At 34.4% G+C, this 12673-nt stretch overlaps 1 protein-coding gene across 36 annotated transcripts in view; it reads right to left on the bottom strand.

Annotated features, from left to right (window-relative positions):
* Positions 1-12673, bottom strand: part of ABI2 (abl interactor 2) — a 67279-nt gene that overhangs the window by 42814 nt on the left and 11792 nt on the right. For all 36 annotated transcript variants that reach the window (XM_059702862.1, XM_059702861.1, XM_059702845.1 and 33 more), the window contains exons 2-3: positions 6031-6198; positions 407-583 (exon numbers count right to left, since the gene is read on the bottom strand). In XM_059702862.1, coding sequence (XP_059558845.1) covers positions 407-583; positions 6031-6198 — 345 coding nt within the window. The remainder of the gene's footprint in view (positions 1-406; positions 584-6030; positions 6199-12673) is intronic.

Here is a 12673-nt window from a genome sequence, read left to right as displayed (position 1 = left end):
TTATTTATGTTCTTTCTGAAAACTAATGCCCAAAGTTTGCTAATAAATTTTTATCGTAAAAATTTTAAGATTAATACTTAAAAACATAATGAATGATTTTAATCAGTCATATTAAATCATTAAAAGGTAAATAAGATTATACCACATTTGTTTATCATATATATGAGGTATTATCATTAACTGATCAAGCAAATGCAATTCATTCAAAGATAATTATTTAAAACTTGAGAACATAGCACTAAGAAGAAGCAAGAAGTTAAAATAGTTTAAAGCAGCAAGGACCCTTCAGAACCACAACTGGGCTAAGACTTGGTTCTCTAGAAAAGGAAAGATAAAAGCTTAATTTTCTATGGTTAGTTCCATCATGGGCTATTGTTTTAAAAAGTTTGACAAAAATTATACTTACCTTTACTCCATGTCCAATATCATCTAGAATTGTATAGTCAATAGGTTTTCTAATATAACGAACTGGTCTTTCAAGATTGGCTGGAGCAATAATCTTATGTGTCCTTGAAGTGTTTTTATTGGTAGTCAAAATACCAATTTCTCTTCTTGCAACTTTCTCTTTATGAATATCAACGGTCTGCAAAATTTAAACACAAACAAAAAAATATATAGCTCTAATATCCAAAAAAATCAAATATAAATGTTTAGAAATTTAACATCGTTATTCATATTTTTAACCACAACTGTTAAATTTGCTACTCTGCACCAATACTGACTTTCTCCAGTTTTAGGCTAAAGCAAGGTTTGGCAGACCATGACTGACAGACCAAATACCACCCGCCATCTTTTTCTATAACCCAAAAGCTAAGAATGGTGTTTACATTTTTAATGATTGAAAAAATAATGTTGTGATGTATGAAAATTATGTAAAATTCAAATTTCAGTTTTCAGAAATAAAATTTTATTGGAACCCAGCCATTCTACTTGCGTAAGTATTTTCAAACTACAATGGCAGAGATGACCAGTTATAACAGAGACCTTATGGCCTGCAAAGTGTAAAATATTAGCTGGGGCTTTACAGAAAAAGTTTACCAACCCCTTTCCCTCCCTCTAAATAAATAGATAGATAGATAAATAAATAGATAGATAGATAAATAAATAAATAAATAAATAAATAAAGTGAAAAATACTTTAAATGTGTGTTTCTTCATTAGTAAGTTAATATTTCAACTAAGCCTTTAATTATTCAAATTACAAACACGGTTTAAATTATTCACCTTTCATAAAACAGTTAGTTACTAACAAATTGAACTGGGTAATTTCAGTTATTCATTTTTTATAAAATGATGTAAACTACACATATGAAATTAATTAGGAACTGTATAAATCCTACTTTCCATGCATACTGATAACCTTTGGGATTTCCTTAATTTGGGAATTTTTAAACAAGAGGGAGAGTTTTTTAAAGAAAATATTATCTTACATGGTGAGTTTCTTAGGGTTTAGATTTTCCACTCTCTGTTAGGTAAGTACCTAACTTTGGAATTACCTCCATTCTGCTATTATTTTATACCATTATTTTCTATCTCCTTTACTTGCTTTCGACTAACTACTTGAACACCAAGCCCAGTACATGTTAGCTCTTGGGCAGACTGGAGAAACACTACCTTTTCAATTACATTGCCTTTTGATCTCTCGTGATTTTTTAAGACACGAGGAACTAAAGCAGACAGTACCAGCTATTTTCAGTAGTTGAGAGAAGAGATAGGAATGGCTTAAAAAAATTTTAGTTTATAAGAATTTTAGTTTGAATAATGTTCTATAAACCTTTCTTATAAACTTACCAGAAATGGACACAGTAAACAGCATTCATTCTTACACATAATGCTACACTGACTTAAAAGTAGCTTTATGTACTTGTACAAGTATCAACAAAATTAAATGTTTGTTCTGATAACTATATTTTCTTGAAAATATTTAATGTTAATTTAAATCCTAATCTCAGTTTGAAGATTAACATTTTTTAGCTTTTTTAAAATATGCTTCCAAAGATTTGAGAGAACAGCAAGAAAGATAGAGATGGAATTTCTTAAAAATTTATCATCCTTAAATTACCTAAGGTAAACCACATCAAGAACCTATCCTAATACAGGCATATCTTAGAAATATTACAGGTTCGGTTCCAGACCACCACAGAAAGCGAGTATCGCAATAAAATGAGTCACATAAATGTTTTGGTTTCCCAGTTCATATAAAAGTTATGTTTACACTTTACTGCTAAATGTGCAACAGCATTATGTCTACAAACAATTATATACCTTAGTTAAAAAATACTTTATTGCTGAAAAAAATACTAATCATCACCTAAACCTGTTCTGAAAATGGCACCGACTGATTTCCTTGACGTGGGATTTAAATTAAAAAAAAGCAATGCCCTAACTGGTTTGGCTCAGTGGACAGAGTGTCGGCCTGCGGACTGAAGGGTCCCAGATTCGATTCTCGTCAAAGGCATGTACCTTGGTTGTAGGCACATCCCCAGTAGCGGGCAGGCAGGAGGCAGCTAATCGATGTTTCTCTCTCATCGATGTTTCTAACTCTCTATCCCTCTCCCTTCTTCTCTGGAAAATCAATAAAATATATTTTTTTAAAAGCAATAAAGTGCAATAAAACAAGGTATACCTGTACTTCCTTATGGATATGGAGAGTGTGGTATACATTAGTACACTATCTAATACTACATTGTCCTCTTAGTAAAAAATAAGGTGTCTAATACTAAATATTCATAATTCTGTCTTGCATTTAAAAATGTTTGACATTTAGAGAATGGGTTATTACTTTGTTGTTTTTTTAAAATATTTCTCCCTGATACATAGTTGATAGAGTCAATGGAATTCTAATCCTTAGGTTCAAATTCAGAGTGATTTGGGGCACAGAGTGAAACAAATAGCAGAACCAACAGAATAAAAAGAGAGAAAAGCAAATACAAATCAAGTATCATTTTGGGGAATCTCAGAAGAATAAAGAATTCAAGGTGAAAGATAGCTCAGAAATAATCTAATCAGTCCTATCATTTTACAAGTAAGAAAAGTAAAGTTCAAAGAAACCAAATGTCACACAAGTCAGCCAAAGAACCAAGATGAAACCTAGATCCCCTACCTTCCCCCTCCAAATCCTACTCAAGTGTTCATTTCCACTAAAATGGAGAAAAGAGCTAGAGCACTAGGAGACTGAAAAATGATAAGGTTCTTACCCAGGAGACAGAAAAAAGATATTGATGAGGAAAGAAATCAAATAGCTCAGATATATGATATCGGCTGGTCCTAAACCAATCTATCAGACAACCCTTATGTAACTCTTGACACCTACTACCATTCCAGGCATCATGTGATCCTAATCTTTGACCTGACTGCAGCTCCACTTCTTTGCCTCTTCAATCTTCTCTCCAAATTCTCCAAACCTAGTATTTTTGCCCAAATTACAAAAAAAAAAAAATCTGGTCTCAAGATATCTTAAGAACATCTGGTTCCCTCAAAAACATAATATTTTTAATAAAGCATTAACAATAAATTTTAAGTACCAAACATTTGGGGAGGGAAGTATTTTAGAGTAAGGGCTTGCAAACTACAGCCTAAATGCCAAATCTGGCCCAAGCCTGCTTTTATATGGCCCACAAGCTAAGAGTGGTTTTTACAGTTTAAATAGTTGTTTAAAAACATACACATACAAAGAACAAAATGAGACTGAGACCATATGTGGCCCAAAAAGCCTAAAATATCTGGCATTTTATAGAAAAAGTTTGCCAATCCTTGAATATTTACTGAGAATTTGCTTTGTAAACAGAAAACATTTTCTCTTAAACTATAGAATAATCTTTTAGTCTAAGGAGCATCAAATAGTTCTGATGTTCAATTAACTTTTAAAAGAAAGAACTCTAGCTCAGTTGGTTAGAGCACTGACCCCATAGACCAAGGTTGTGGGTTTGATTCCCCATTAGGGCACATACAAGAAATCAACCAATGAATGCCTAAATAAGTGGAACAGCTGAACAACAAATTGATAAGTCTGTCTCTCTCTCCCTCCCTTCCTCTCTAAAATCAACCAATCAACCAATCAATCAATCAATCAATAATAAACCAAAGAACTCTACCTATACATTAAACATAATTGAAAAAAAATTTAATCCTTAAAAAAATTGCTAAAAAATATAATTTTTAAAAAATTTACTCTTATTTCACAGATATAGCCTCCATCTGACCACTTTTCCTACTCAAACCTTCATCCAATATATTTTGTGTAAATTTAACAGCTGCTACACCTGCAGATCCCACACTCCTTCAGGTATTGCCCTCCACACACTCAAGTCCAAATGAGGACAGTTAACAGGCTTGACAGCTCTGACTGAGGCCCCTGTTATTTCTGACCCTCTCATCTCTATCCATTCATCTCTCCTATGTTTTACTTATTCCATTAGAATAACTTTAAAAGATAGTATTAATTAGACCACATAAATTAAATATAAATTTATGTGATTCTCAAAAGTAAATGTTCTCATTGAATGCCTTCATATATGTATGTAATTACAACCTAGAGTAGACTTATTCACTTTCCTCTTTAAGGCTGCTACTCTTCTCTACAAAAGAACTACAGAATTCTAATCAGAAAACAGATTATTATAGTTCACTCTCATTTGCTTGTTGTCATCATCTACCTACCTACACAATCTCTCCTACTCCTACAAACTATAAAAAGTTGTACCTTGTTTTTAGAAACTCTAATATATTAACCTATCTTTTGCATTTGCACTTTCTTCTTACTTTCTTTTTAGATCCTTTGTTAAGACTGCAAACTTGCCAAAACTTTAAGTTTCTCAAGTATAACTTACAAATTCTATATCAGATTATTAATCAACATCCCTCCTTCTATAGAAAATCATTTAATCATATACTTACTAATTTAAAATGCCACTGACTGCCCAGCCGGTGTGACTCAGTGGTTGATCATTGACCCATGAACCAAGAGGTCACCAGTTTGATTCGCAGTCAGGGCACATGCCCGGATTGCAGGCTCAATCCCCAGTGAGTGTGTGCTAGAGGAAACCAATCTATGTTTCTCTCTCATCAATGTTTCTATCTCTCTATCCTTCTCCCTTCCTCTCTCTCTAAAATCAATAAAAAAAATTTTTTTAAATGCCATTGACTATTTCCACTAGGTCCTTTCAGAATAAATGTTCTCTCTCATTCATTAAAATTCTTGTTGTTGCTGGATTTTTTTTGTTTGTTTTTTGTTTAAGAGACACAAAAGTACAACATACAATAAATCATTTAATGTCTACAGAAGTTCATATAGGATGGGAAGAAACACTTGTAGTGGAAAATTCAGATTTAAGGTTAAATAATATTAAATAAGATATTCCTCTAATTTTTTTTCAAGTTCTATATAAAGATAATTTTATAAGGTCACTTAGACTACTCTTTCTGTTAAGGTATGGTACCATCCTGGTAAACAAAAATCCTACAAGCAGCTATCACATTTATATTTTTCAAAAGATAAAATGTGTGATTTGGTAAAAGATGGAAGAAACAGACAAATTTCACTTGAAGGCTGATAATTTTAACATGACAACTGAGTTTTAATGAATCATTAAAATTTACTTCCCTAACAAAATCACAGAGTAGAAAATCACTCCACAAAAAGATACAGTGTGGCTCAGTTGGTTGGAAAATTGTCCCTTACACTGAAAGGTTGCGGGTTCGATTCCCAGTCAGGGTACATACCCAAATTGCAGGTTCAATCCACAGTAGGGGAACCTTGTGTGGGAGGCAACCCATCAATATTTCACTCTCACAACGATGTTTCTCTTTCTCTCTCCCTCTCCCTTTCTCTCTCTCTAAAATCAATAAAAAGCATGTCCTCAGGTGAAGATTTAAAAAAAAAAAAAGAATAAAAATACTTATTTTGAATACTGAGTTTGTATTTTCCAAATCATACATAGTTAACTCACATAATAAACACTGCCAACATCACAGATCACCTGTGTTTATTAAGTGTTCCTCATAACAATACAGGAAAACAGTATGGTCTCACTTGTGAAATATGATTGATTGACGATTCCATCCTTCGCAGCTGGGATGCCTGGATGTCCAGCATCTGCAGGACATTGTTGGCCAAGGTGTTTATCAGGTAGGCAACACTTGCTAAGGACTGGGTGGTGTAGGCTTTGGTTTCTTCTAGGGCTCGCTGCTTATCTGCTGACTAGGAAAGAGAAACAATCATTAATCAAAGATAACCTAGTCTATCAATCTAGTCAACAATGACACACATCAAAACAATTCTGTTGCTGAACCTACACATACTAGCTAATAATGTTCTGAAAACTAGTTATCATCTGATGTAAATCTTTTTAGTAGTTTAATGTATACTGGCTTCAGTTCTCAATAACATGGCACCTTTAAGATAGTCAGGCTGTTATGTCATCTACCTAGACAAGCTACCTATGGGCTAACTGGAAACAAGGGAGGCAATAAACTTGATATTCACCTCCACATCTAAAGTGTCAGAGGAAAATCAGAGGGGGAAAGGTTACTTTAGAAATAAGACAAGTGATCATAGACAAATCTGTTTGAGATTCAGAAAAGAGTTATTTGCTGAGACTGTGGCTGACTATTTTGGGAAAACCTATATTGCTAAAGCCAAAGTGGAGTTTCTAGAAAATAATAAGAATAGAAAAGATAGAGCATCTGGGTTCTTATTCTAACTCTGCTATCTTATCTGGCTGTCAGTAAGTCAATTACAATCTAAAGGACTCAGCTACTACACATTACAATGAAAATACCAGATTAGATGTCAGTTTCAGCTATAAAAATACCATGATTCTTATTTGGAACATAATTTGAAAGTAGGCCATTTTAGACTGAACTGTGACAAATCGTAAGTTTTATAATAGTACCTACTTTAGATTAGGAAAAAATGAGTGAGTCCATTTGGTAAATCTGACATGAAACTTGCTTTTTAAAGGCAGACAAGCTCACCTTTACTCATTGCCTTTTTTTAACTCCTCACCCGAGGATATCTTTTCCACTGATTTTTAGAGAGTGGATCAACTGTGGTACCTGCCCTTGACAGGTAATAGAACCTGCCCTTCAGTCAGGCAGGCTGCTGCTCTAACCACTGACCAAACTGGCTAGGGCCTCATTCACCTCTTAACAACATTCCAGATGACCCTGGCCAGGTGGTTCAATTGGTTGGAGCATCGTCCTATATATGAAAAGGTTACAGGTTCGTTCCCTGGTCAGGGTGCAATTAATATGTGTCTCTCACATTGAGGTTTCTCCTTCTCTCTCTCTCAAATCAATAAAAACATATCCTTGGGCGAGAATTTTAAAAAGTATTCCAGATGCCTCCCCATCCCTGCAAAAAACAAGCAGAATGTAAGCACAAAAACTCTTGCAATCTGGCTCAGTGGTTGAGCGTTGACCTATGAACCAGGAGCCAGAATTGCGACCTCTATCCCCTGTGTGGGGCGTGCAGGAACTAATCAATGACTGTCATTATTGATGTTGCTCTCTCCCTCTCAATTCCTCTCTGAAATCAATAAAAATGTATTTTGAAAAAACATATATATATATATATATATATATATATATATATATATATATATATATATGTATGTATTTTTAAAAACTCTTGCAATCTTTCTAGTGCTATCCTACTACCTGACAAATAAGATTAAAAAATTTTTAAATAACTGCATTTTAAAATATGTTCTAAAACATAGCAAATTAATCACATTTATGCTTAGGTTAATCACACACACACACACACACACACACACATACATGCCCCATTAAAATAACAATAAAGAGACATTTTAAATGGAAACAAAACCACACAAATAGAGGTGCAATCTAAAAGGTCCAAATCTGACTAATCAAAATACAAGAAAGAGAAAACAGCAGAAACAAGTTAATTTTGCCGAGCTAACGAATATAAATATCCACTAAGTGTGCTCATTAAATGATCAGTACAGTCACTGACAGAAAACCCATAGCAAGGAACACAGGAGGAATAAAAGCTTCAACAAGCTTCCAGACAGGAAGGGGGGGGGGGGGGGGGCGGGTATCCTATACAAAGAATCAGGAAGCAAAATGGCACTTGACCTCTTAAAAGCAATACGGAAGGCTAGTAGAAGATGAAGAAATCTGAAGAATACTTTCACAATATGAGAGAAAATTATTTCCAACCTATAATTCTATATCTATCTAGTCAAACTATTAATCTGGTGAAAGTTGAATAAGATTTTCAGCACATAAAATGTCAATTTTTTAAAACTTTCCAAGTTCTTTTTCTTCAGGAAGCACCAGAGGATGTGCATCATCAAAACAAAAAGCTAAGGAAGAAGGAAGCATGGGAAACAGAACACAGGATCTACATGAAAGAGGCAGGCCCACCAAAGGGAAGTCCAAGACTGACTGCAAAGGAAATTTCTGCGATGACAGCTGTGCTGTAGACTAAAATGTCAATAATGCAGACAATCCAGATTGGAGGAGATGGCAACATGTAAGATATACGTCTCCTGTAGGAAGAAATGAAACTGATACTGAGAGACAATTCTCCATGGGTGTGTTGCATTTCTTGACATTGTGTAAACAGGGGCACTGGTTGCTTGTTCCAGACTGTCAAGGATGTCTGTACAGAAACTAGTCTTAGAAGCCGGGAAGCGCATCTCCCTCTGGAACAAAGGGCAGGCATGCTTATCAAAACAAAAGATTCAGATTCCCTAAATTCAGGCTGCTTCTCAGTAATACAAGCCAATGCATGTGCAGCTACCACCTGGCACTCCTCATATCACACTGATAAAATGGATTATAACCCAATGGATAAAATGGGCTACAAGTTTAATAAGGAATAGGATATATGCATAGTATCAGTACCTTCCCAACAGGTACTTATTAATTACAACAAGGAATATTTCAAGAATAACTTCACCAGTGAAAAAACTTGTCAGACACAATTGTAATCAAGTGATCAAAATGAGTATCATCAGTAACGGGACAAACTGACTCATCAGTAATGGAACAAATTGAAATCAGAACTTGATAAGAAGAAGGAAAATAACACAGCATCATTTCTGATATTCCTACCAAAAATACATTAACTTGAATCTAGCCATGCAGAAACATCAAACATTTAAAGATACTATTAAAAAAAAATACTGCCTGTAATCCTTACAAGTGTTACGATCATGAAAACCAAAGAAAAATGAGGAAATAAGGAACTATTCCAGACTGGAGGAGACCAAGAGTCATAACAACTAAATACAACGTATTTCTGAACTGGATTCTTTAATAAAGTACATTAGGAAAGTTAGTAAAACTCGAATAGGGATATGAGGATTTAATAGTAAAAATATATCAGTATTACTTCCTATGCTTGTTGGCTATTTTGTGATTAACCAGGAAAATATTGTTATTTCTAGGAAAAACACAAAGTGTTTAGCAGTGATGGGACATCAGCAAACTTATTTCCAAATGGTTCAGAAAACAAGAAGTTCTTTAATTTTAAATAAAACTAAAAGAAATCCCTTACTTCATCTAGATGGGTGATAATAAATTGCTGTGAGTTTTAAAAATTGAGAAAAAGTCTCCAGTAACTTAAGATTTCATCATAATTAAATTTTGCTCATAAATCTACTAACACCCAACTTTTAATTATCCTGTCAAAACATAATTAAGCATGTAAAAAATATATTTCAGTCACTTCTTCATATAAAAGGTTTGCTTATAAATTATGCATTTTTAACCATTCTTCTCAAGCTAATTACCTTCTGAATGCTTCATACCAATTAAAATAATGATTGAGTTGTAAAGAACTTTTCATGTTTAATGTGGGGACTGTTACTCACCAGGAATGAATACACTTGAAAGTACTATACTGAACCTTAATTACATTTATTCTTACTTAAGATGCAAATGCTAAATCTATTCTCTTTCAAATCATTTCTCTTCATCTTATATATGATCACATGGTTAATGACCAAATTTTAAATATCAAGAAAGCATCCAAGTTGCACAGTCTGAAAACACTGTTAAAAAAAATAACTCCTATATGTGAATGCTCTGACACAACTGTCTGGTTTTAGACAAAGTTTAAGAATAGACCTAGAGTACTTTTAAAGTATCACCACAATCCATATGTAATTTCTATTCCCAGCTCTCTAAAACAGGAACTACTGTTTTTATGTCTGTTCTCTCAACTGACCAGAAAGCTAGCACATGGTGGAGGTCAACAAATGTCTGCTGAGTTGGCCTTCCACTTGCACTTTTTCCTTGGAAAATACTCTCATTATGCCACTTAGGAGAAGTTATGGTTATCTGTATACTCATCTTCTTTCCATAGGCCTAGATGCATCTTGAGAACAGGAGTCAAGAGTTTACTGACTTCTTTTTAATTTCCCAAGCCACCAAATCTCACACAAGAGTATTAGTTGAAACCAGTGCACCTTTGATCTATGAACAAAACTGGAATAAAATCAGAGTCAGCATAACATCCATCCCATTTTCAGATGAAAAGAGCAAAAAATAACAAATGAATTATTAGATGCAAAACTGCAGAACTCAAGTTCAGATCTCATGATATTTACACTAAAAAAAAAAAGCTTTCCACTCAACTAACTTCTATGGTTTGGCCATGAACCAACCCATCACTTTTTTGTATTCTATGTGATGACTCATTACTCTGGGAGACATGCAATGCCTCCAAGCAAATGAACAACAAAAGTACATGATGTATACCTTGGATTTAAAGAACAGAACTCCAGCCCTAACCGGTTTGGCTCAGTGGATAGAGCGTCAGCCTGCGGACTGAAGGGTCCCAGGTTTAATTCCGGTCAAGGGCATGTACCTGGGTTGCGGGCACATCCCCAGTAGGGAGTGTGCAGGAGGCAGCTGATCAATGTTTCTCTCTCATTGATGTTTCTAACTCTCTATCCCTCTCCCTTCCTCTCTGTAAAAAAAGAACAGAACTCCATTTGATACTCAAGAGAAATAAAATATTACCTAAGTAAAAAAAAAAAAAAACTATAAAAAAATAATGCAAATTCAGGCTCAGTAAATAATAAATGAATGACTGAAAAAAAATTTTAATTCACTGTACCATATGAAGTGGGGTAGCAAAACCAAGGGCACTAAGTGGGTCAATTTTATAATCTAATACTACAAGAGTAGAAGATGAAAATATAAAGGAGTGACACTTCATGCTACATGCCCTCCTAACCGCCGAAGGTTTACTACTGTATACCTGCTCTCCCTAAAGGAGTAAACTAGCTCATCTTTTCCTACTTTCAGGTCAGTATCACTTCCCTCAAAGGCAAGATGTTAACTAAAAAAGATAACAGGCCCAACAGGTGTGGCTCAGTGGTTGAGCATAGACCCTTGAACCAGGTCAAGGTTCGATTCCAGGTCAGGGCACATGCCCAGATTGAGAGCTCAATCCCCAGTGTGGGGCAGCCAATCAATGATTCTCTCTTGTCGTTGATGTTTTTATCCCTCCCTCCTTCTTCCTTCCTCTATGAAATCAATAAAAAATATTTTTAAAAATAAAATAAAAAAGATAACAGAAAAATGGGATGAGGATAAAAAGAGCACAAGTTCACAAACAAATTTAACTTAACCTAAGAAAATAAAAAGGAGACAGAAGAGTCAAAGACTTTAGGAATTAAAAAATAACAAATATGCTGTATTTATAACAGCTCCAATAATGGATAAACCTGAAATATAGCAGATAACTATTTCTCAATTCCTCACTTTCCTTCAGTTGATGTGTTCATCTAGCCAGCAACATGATATTATACACACTGGTCAAAGACACTAAGTGGCTTATTTCCCCAAACTGAAATATTTCCTCAAAGATTCAACACAGTATTCTTTTTTATTAGCACAAACTGAAAAAGATGCCAAATACAAAAACAGCATTTAGCAGACTCCTCTGGTTTGTTCATGTCAGAAACATTAAATTTCTCAGACTGAAGTAGTTGGGAAGGAGCTTCGTATTCTGAAATCTTATTTGAAAGTCCATACAGTTACATTACGAGCAAACTTTTATTACAAGCAATACCTTCTTATTAAAAAATTAAAATTATAAAAAATTATATTGTTCTTTAGTTTTCATTGGAATATATTTTGCCACTTAAAAGCAATGACTGGCACAGTTGGGGCTCTTTTAAATTATCATTGAAGATTAAGTTCCCCTTCTATGAGTAATATTCACTACAGTCTTTGCTTATAAATACAAGATGGTAACTTTATGCTCCCAAGTAAGATTCTTTCTAAACAAAGCTTAAGCGCATCTGGAAAAGTATAAGTCAACAGTAACATTTGGCATTTCAAGACACAGGAAATTAGAAATACCTCTAAATTCTTTATTTATAGATGAACAAAAATCTGCTCTTCCCATAAGCAGCATGAGGTGACCTCTGAAAATGGTTCGCGCTGTTCACTTGACACAGAAAACCTCACAAAATCATGCAAATCAAGAGATTCAAATCCTTGTGTTCACTTTATGAGCATTCGTGAAACTGCCCAGACCATCAAAGGAATGCATATCCAAAAAGCACCAAGTACCTGAGGATGTCATTTTACAGAAGCAGTCTGTGCCATTCGTTGTTACAATGGTTAGTTGGTAGGTGTGCCCAGGCCTAAACAGTGGGCTGGGCACAGGATGGGTGGGCCAA

This window comes from Myotis daubentonii, chromosome 7 (genome assembly GCF_963259705.1).
Source record: "Myotis daubentonii chromosome 7, mMyoDau2.1, whole genome shotgun sequence".
NCBI classification, from domain to species: Eukaryota; Metazoa; Chordata; class Mammalia; order Chiroptera; family Vespertilionidae; genus Myotis; species Myotis daubentonii.
The sequence above is the reverse complement of the archived record's forward strand: the minus strand, read 5'-3'. Positions and strand labels throughout refer to the sequence as shown.